This window comes from Macadamia integrifolia, unplaced genomic scaffold (assembly GCF_013358625.1).
Source record: "Macadamia integrifolia cultivar HAES 741 unplaced genomic scaffold, SCU_Mint_v3 scaffold602, whole genome shotgun sequence".
Classification (NCBI taxonomy): Eukaryota; Viridiplantae; Streptophyta; class Magnoliopsida; order Proteales; family Proteaceae; genus Macadamia; species Macadamia integrifolia.
Window position 1 is genome coordinate 44325 of NW_024870495.1, and position 6439 is coordinate 50763.

Sequence of the window (6439 nt, forward strand, 5' to 3'; positions counted from 1 at the left end):
ATTTTTTTTATGATTTTTATTATTTTTTAGAAAAGAAAAGAAAAAAAAACTATTTGGTTAACATTGCATAGAATGTATTACAAAAACGAGAAATAGATTTGGTATTTCTCTGTCTTCAAACAATTTCTGTAAATTTTTTTCCTTTTTTTTTTTTTTTTGTGGTTTTTTAAGGAAAATATGTTATCTATGTTTTTGGTATGCATTCTCATTCTCAAAATGCAGAACGCATTATTAATTGAGAATATGAACACTATTTGAATATATGTTTGGTTATCAAACACCTCGGGTCCAACAATGACTCTCATTTGTGCTCAAGTCTCGAACTTCAACATCCTCCTCTCTACTCTTTATTCCAATTATAACAACACCACCATCAACCATAGTCTCAATGCCATATACGGAAACTGCTACTGTAGATGCGATGTCATCCGCTGTCTGCCATGATTGCGTCACCACTGCCTCTAGAGAGATCCTATAATACTGGTTTGAGCTTGATGATGAGCAACTACTTCATGTTGTTGGGGTGGGTAGGACCACAACTCTGCGCTGGCTCAAAACTAGCCAAGCTGGAGATGGCCATGTTAGTTCACCACCTAGTCCTCAACTTCCATTGGGAATTAGCAGAACCTGATCATCCTCTCGCCTTTCCATTCGTCGACTTCCCCAAAGGCCTCCCAATCAAGGTCCACCACCAACATGACCTCATTCAAGAATAACAATACTCATGAAAGCTCATTTCTCAAATCTTGGCCTCTCATGTAGTACTGGATATCAAAAGACAAAAAAAAAAGTTAAAAAGAGGCGAAAATCCCATACCAGTATCTCTCTTTGTATAAAAAGAGATGAGAGAAAAGCCCAAGAAAACACCAAAGCCATTGTTTCAGTTCTCTTGTTCCATTTGGATTTCCCTACGGCTGGAGGAAGATTTGCAGATTTCGCCTCACATGAACTTAGAGGAGACCCAAAATTAAGGATTTGCCTCTGCCAATATCACTAAAAACAGGAGCCAATCGCCACTAAAAACAGCCACATTGCCCCCACCTACCCCTGCTCTGGATCACAAACCCAATATCTCTGGTCAGTGTAGGTCTATTCCTCCTCTTCATCTTCCTCCTCAGATCCAACGATGACTCCGGTGAGTAGCACGGCGGATATAGAAGAGCAGGTCCAGTCTTCAATATTCAAATGCACAATTGTAACACAGCAAAGGGAGAGGACATACTTCAGTCTTTGATACCCGGATACATGATTTTAGGAGAAAGGGAATGTGGAATGGGCCTTTTGGTGCATTCCAGAACAAGCACCGTTCTCGATCTCACTCTCAGAATTTAGAATGAGAACAGATACCAAACAACATTTCTGTAATGTGTTCTGAAAATGCATACCAATCCCAGTCCAATTGAGCTGATCAGCGATTTCCAGATTTTGATGAAAAGAAGATCCCAACACAAGCTCAAGCGACTCAAATCCTGAAGAACTTTGCCAATGTCATGTGCTTAGTTATGAGTTAGTCGTTATTGGGTTAAGTTAGTGCACATAGATGTAGTGGTAAAAGTTGTAACTAAATGGTAAGTGAATCAGGCAGGTGTGTAACCGTTGCCTCTCTTATATAGCCTATTTATTAGCAATAGAGTGAAGAAAATAGGAAGAAGATGATTACCTAAATTTTCTCTTTAAGAGAAGGATGCCGGCTTCGTCCGTAAAGCCAAGAGGTTGGCTGCCTGCCAATTAGCCAAACTCCACTTGCCTATTTTCTCATTTTTCGTTTTCTCTATTTCTATTTTCCTTTTTTCCCTATTTTGTCTCTACCCCAGCTGTGCACGTATCAGCCAAGAGGAAGTGTTTCCAAAGAACACAACCTTCAGAAAAGGGTTCTTCGACCCAGTAAGAGGCTTTCACTCCACCGCTAGGAATCATACCAAAACGATGGTAAAAATAGAATCAAGACACAAACAGAAATTGAAATCATACCAAAGACAGTCAGATTCCAACATCAGATGTAGTTGGAGGATTATAAATTACATTTCTAAGTCAGATAAAAGTCTCTATTGTTTAAGAAGCAGCAGAATCTTCTTCATCTTCTTCAGATTTCTATTCAGAGTTTGCGTGCAGGAACCCCTTGCATAATCACATTTATCTGGCATTCTTTGGCTGCGGCATTACCCGTGAGAAAGGAGCTTGCAAAGCAATTGCCTAAGATTCAGTCATTTTGTGCTTTGGGGTGTGAATCAGGTCGAGTACCCGAGCATTCTATTTGCCGAGTGCCCTTAAACGCTCAAGCTGCATGGTTTGCTGCTCCTTTTTCTCTAGGATCTAGTGGTCATACTAGAATTTTTCTGGGATAAGACTCGATTCTGGTTGTCACTAAACGCTAGAGCTGGTGAAGATGTCGACTCACTTTGCTAGCATTCACTCCTGTTATGGTTTCTTTGGAAATCCAGGAATTGAAAAGGTATTCCAGAATGTTAGCAACAACCCTACTACTGTCATTAAGGTAGCTTTGGCTCTTCATCACAAATTTTCATGGTGATGGCATTGAAAATGGTTGCTTCAATGAGGTTGATAACTCGGTGCCCAACAATTCTTAGATTCAACCATGTACCCACCCTCCCATGTAATGGTACACCCTCTCATGTATGTCCATGCACCCTCCCTCCATACTAAGAAGTTTTCAAGATCTTCAATATGAATTGTTTTGTTTTTCCTTTTGACAAACTCCATTTATTTTAAATTTGTCATGAGACCATGAGCACAGGAAACCTTCGGGTTCCACTTGTCTACAAAATCCCAGCCTTATCTGGGTGTAGAGATAACCTCTACACCTGCTGCCTGTATAATTAACTTTGTGATTTACCATTTTTTTTTTTTCGTGCAATACTGTTTTTTTATTAGACTCTAAGCTCATCTGGTAAAATTGCCTCCAAAACCATTGGCATTTCTTTGTGCCAAAAACTTCCCAAGCCCCCCCCCCCCCTTTTTTTTCTCTGGTTTAATTTTGATATATAAACGTTACGATCCGAGGTTATCGGAAGATTCACTAGGTTGTGGCTGTAATGTTGACCTAGATTATAAATCCATTGGTTAGCAATGTCTTTCTGTTAAAAGAATTGGAACAAGGGGAGGAAGAAGAGGAGGAAGAACCAGGTTTACAAGAGTTGGGGGGGTCTTTACTCTTTACCTTTCAGGGGTGATTTTGGCAATGTAAAAATTCAGGGAAGAAGTGGAGATAGAAATTTGCTTTATTCAGGAAAATAGTAAAGATGTTTCAGGGTTGTTGACAATGTAAATAATAAATTACAAATAATCCAATTTAGGAGGAAAAAATAGTCCCTCCGACAAAAGAATAAAGAGACCTTCGATATCCAATTTCCAAGGAAAATATTACTTCCTTATATGGGGAAAAAATTTCTGGCACAATCTCAGCTTGGCTGTAAATATGGAATCAGCTTTGAAATTTTGGCTGAAATGACCTAACCAATAAGGTCTGCAAGTACCTAAATCTGTGTTTCATTTTTAGGCAATTTCAAACTTTTTCCAAAAACTTCATAAATTTCCTGTAAGTTCACTTCACCCGAACAATTCTATGTCACAAGCCATTCAGCCTGCGCAGTTCAAAAATTTTAAAGATAAGCAAGGTCTCTACCCACTGATTGTATTGTCGAGTAATGCTATGACATTAAACATATAAATACATAATATATAATCCATAACATGTTACAGACATAATATATACAAATATATCAAATATATCATTTTTAGGAATAAAAATATGCAATACATACCAATACCCATAAATATTATACACATATATTCACAAAAAATATATCAAAACTTCAAACGACATGCTCAATATATCTCAAAATTTAATGCCGGTCACTAGATGGAAATGGTACTGAAAGAAGTTTACAACTCAGATAACAACCAACCACCATCTTAACTGGTAGAAACAACAAAAGCAATAAATGAAATACGTCAAGCCAAAAATTCAATATCAGGAGATAATAGATTGCCAACATTGTTGACTGTGCATGGCTCTCTTTTGTTTGAAGGTCCACATAAAATTATCGGACATGACAAAGAAGAAAAGAATTGGTAACCTCTTTTGATTGCTCATATCTGGCAACTTTGTTGACAAGCTCATTTGGCCCTGCTACAGAGGAGTTGCTAATCCTGTAATCACATAATAAAGAGCAAGGTCAAGTGGCTTACCACCAGAAATCCATTCCAGACGCAACAAATCCTAAGAAACAAGCACCCTATTAAAACAGATTACTATTCTAAGATCATCCGATAATGTTAAAAAAAAGTCATTTATACAATCAACAAGGATGCAGATAATTAAGGAGTAAAGAGTACCCAGCCACCCAATTAACTGATGGGTCTCACCACACTAAGAAGTATCTGCATCCAATTAAGGGGCCAATAAATAGTCTACAACAACAAACTAAGCCTTATCCCAACTTCATGGGGTAGGCTACAAGAGTTAGTTTGATGGGGTTATTTCATTATTTAAAGCAAATAAGTGTTCTTCTGAAAATTTCCTGCAATTCCTACTCTGATTTGGAATTCATATGCAAGGGGTTTTTTTACAAGAATTTCAATAGAGGGAATCCAGTCATTGGACCATCCTCAAATTTCAAGGAGTTGCTCTAAACCCTAAAGGAGGAACTCAACCAGAAATTCCCTCAGATCAGACCTGCTGATCTGGATTTATTTCAGTATACCTATTCTGCCCTTATCTCGTAACTTGAATTCTGCCCTCTGAACACTGAATCGATTTTACTGATTTCATTCATCTGTTATTGGTAAAATTCATAGTCTATGACCTGCATCGACTGTCCAACATATCCCTATTCTCTGATTTCTATTTTAGTGATTAAATTACTATTGTGCCCTTTCCTAGTGCTACTAGGATTGACTCATAATTACTGACCTAACCATTGGATAGAGTTGGGATTTTCAGCAAATGTTCTACCCCTGATTTTACGGAATTCAATTGAAGCTTCAGTTCCATCTGACCTGATGATTTTGAGTTATAATAATTCCCCTAAATCTGGTTTCATAGTCTCTGTATTTAGATTTTGTTCTCAGTACTGTTTTGACCTTTCAAACACAGTTCTGCATTATAACCCCAAGCCCCTCCATGTGATGGATTGAAAACTCTAATATGAGGCACGATTTCAAGATTAAAAATTTTAAATTTGGCAGAGAGAGAGAGAGAGAGAGGAAGAGGAGGAGGTGGTTTTTTTTGGGGGGGGGGAGAGAAACACCTTCAGAGAGCCATCCCCAGTTTCCACCCTTTAAAAAAAGCATTGAAGTGAGTAATGCTGAAGCGGTAACACTGTGCAACGGCATCAAAGACTGAGCACAACCTAACTCCATAGGAAACCTGCAATGAATCATCCAAGCACTCTTTTATACCCTCATAATAATGAACAATTAATAATTGCTAACAAAAATCCAGAAGGGGGATGAAGCAAGAAAAAACAATCAGGAGTTTCAAATGTGTTTCAGCCATTATTTTAAAAATTACTCTCTAAAAAAATAGCCGTGGGAAAGAAAAACTATAGGGAACTCAAATTGGGTAAAACTGAGGGTCTACAACAACAACTCAGCCTTATGCCAACAAATGGGGTTGGCTACATGGATCATTTCCCTCCAATCAGCTCTGTTCGATGTCTTACTTGATACAAGGACCATGCATGTTTTTTCTCACCACTTCTCTTGAGGTCATTTTAGGTCTGCCCCTAGCCCTTTTAGATACTTCGACATGAATCAAATCACTCCTCCGTGCTAGAGCATCCAAAGGTCTCTATCGAACATGGCCATGCCACCTCAAACAACTTTCTCGTAGCTTACCATGTATCGGAGCTACTCCCAAACTAGCTCTAATACGTTCATTCCTTACTTTATCCTTCCTAGTTTTACCACTCATCCATCCCATCATCTTCATCTCTGCTACACTAAGATTATCTACATAATGCTTCTTAGAGGCCAAAAATTCCGCGCCATACATCATAGCGGTGTAGACACCGAATTTTGTCACCCCCCAGCAATGATGACAATATGAAGGATTACATGTTGGATATTTTAGACTTGGAGAATTTTCAAACTTAGAGTAGAAAATGACCATAAACTTTCAAGAGAAAATGTTTTCAAAAATTAGAATTTGATGTTGTGGATTATTGTTGTTTGTCCCCTCAAGTCGAACATTACACTTTGATGCGGGAACTATGCGAATCGACGCCCGATTCTCTCTTTCATTATATGATCTGGGTCCCTACTTTATGCATATTTTCGTAAAGGTTCCCGGTCGAGACTACAATCGTGTCTCACATCATTGGATAGTGCTCGGACTGAGCTTTCTAACGACATATTACACGTCGAATTCTGACAAATGGTTTGAAACATATGACCCCCGAAAGTTGACTCCAAAGTT

At 38.4% G+C, this 6439-nt stretch overlaps 1 protein-coding gene across 3 annotated transcripts in view; it reads right to left on the reverse strand.

The window, feature by feature from the left end:
* Positions 1-208: 208 nt before the first annotated feature.
* The window catches only part of LOC122069416 (protein NUCLEAR FUSION DEFECTIVE 6, mitochondrial-like), an 11595-nt gene continuing 5364 nt past the window's right edge, over positions 209-6439 (reverse strand). The window contains exons 3-4 of one of the 3 annotated variants that reach the window (XM_042633429.1): positions 4098-4170; positions 209-764 (exon numbers count right to left, since the gene is read on the reverse strand). In XM_042633429.1, coding sequence (XP_042489363.1) covers positions 723-764; positions 4098-4170 — 115 coding nt within the window. In that variant the 3' untranslated portion in view covers positions 209-722. Of the gene's footprint in view, positions 765-3212; positions 3603-3852; positions 4171-5270; positions 5390-6439 lie in introns of those variants that run through there. The other 2 variants (XM_042633430.1, XM_042633428.1) reach the window with 2 other exon arrangements.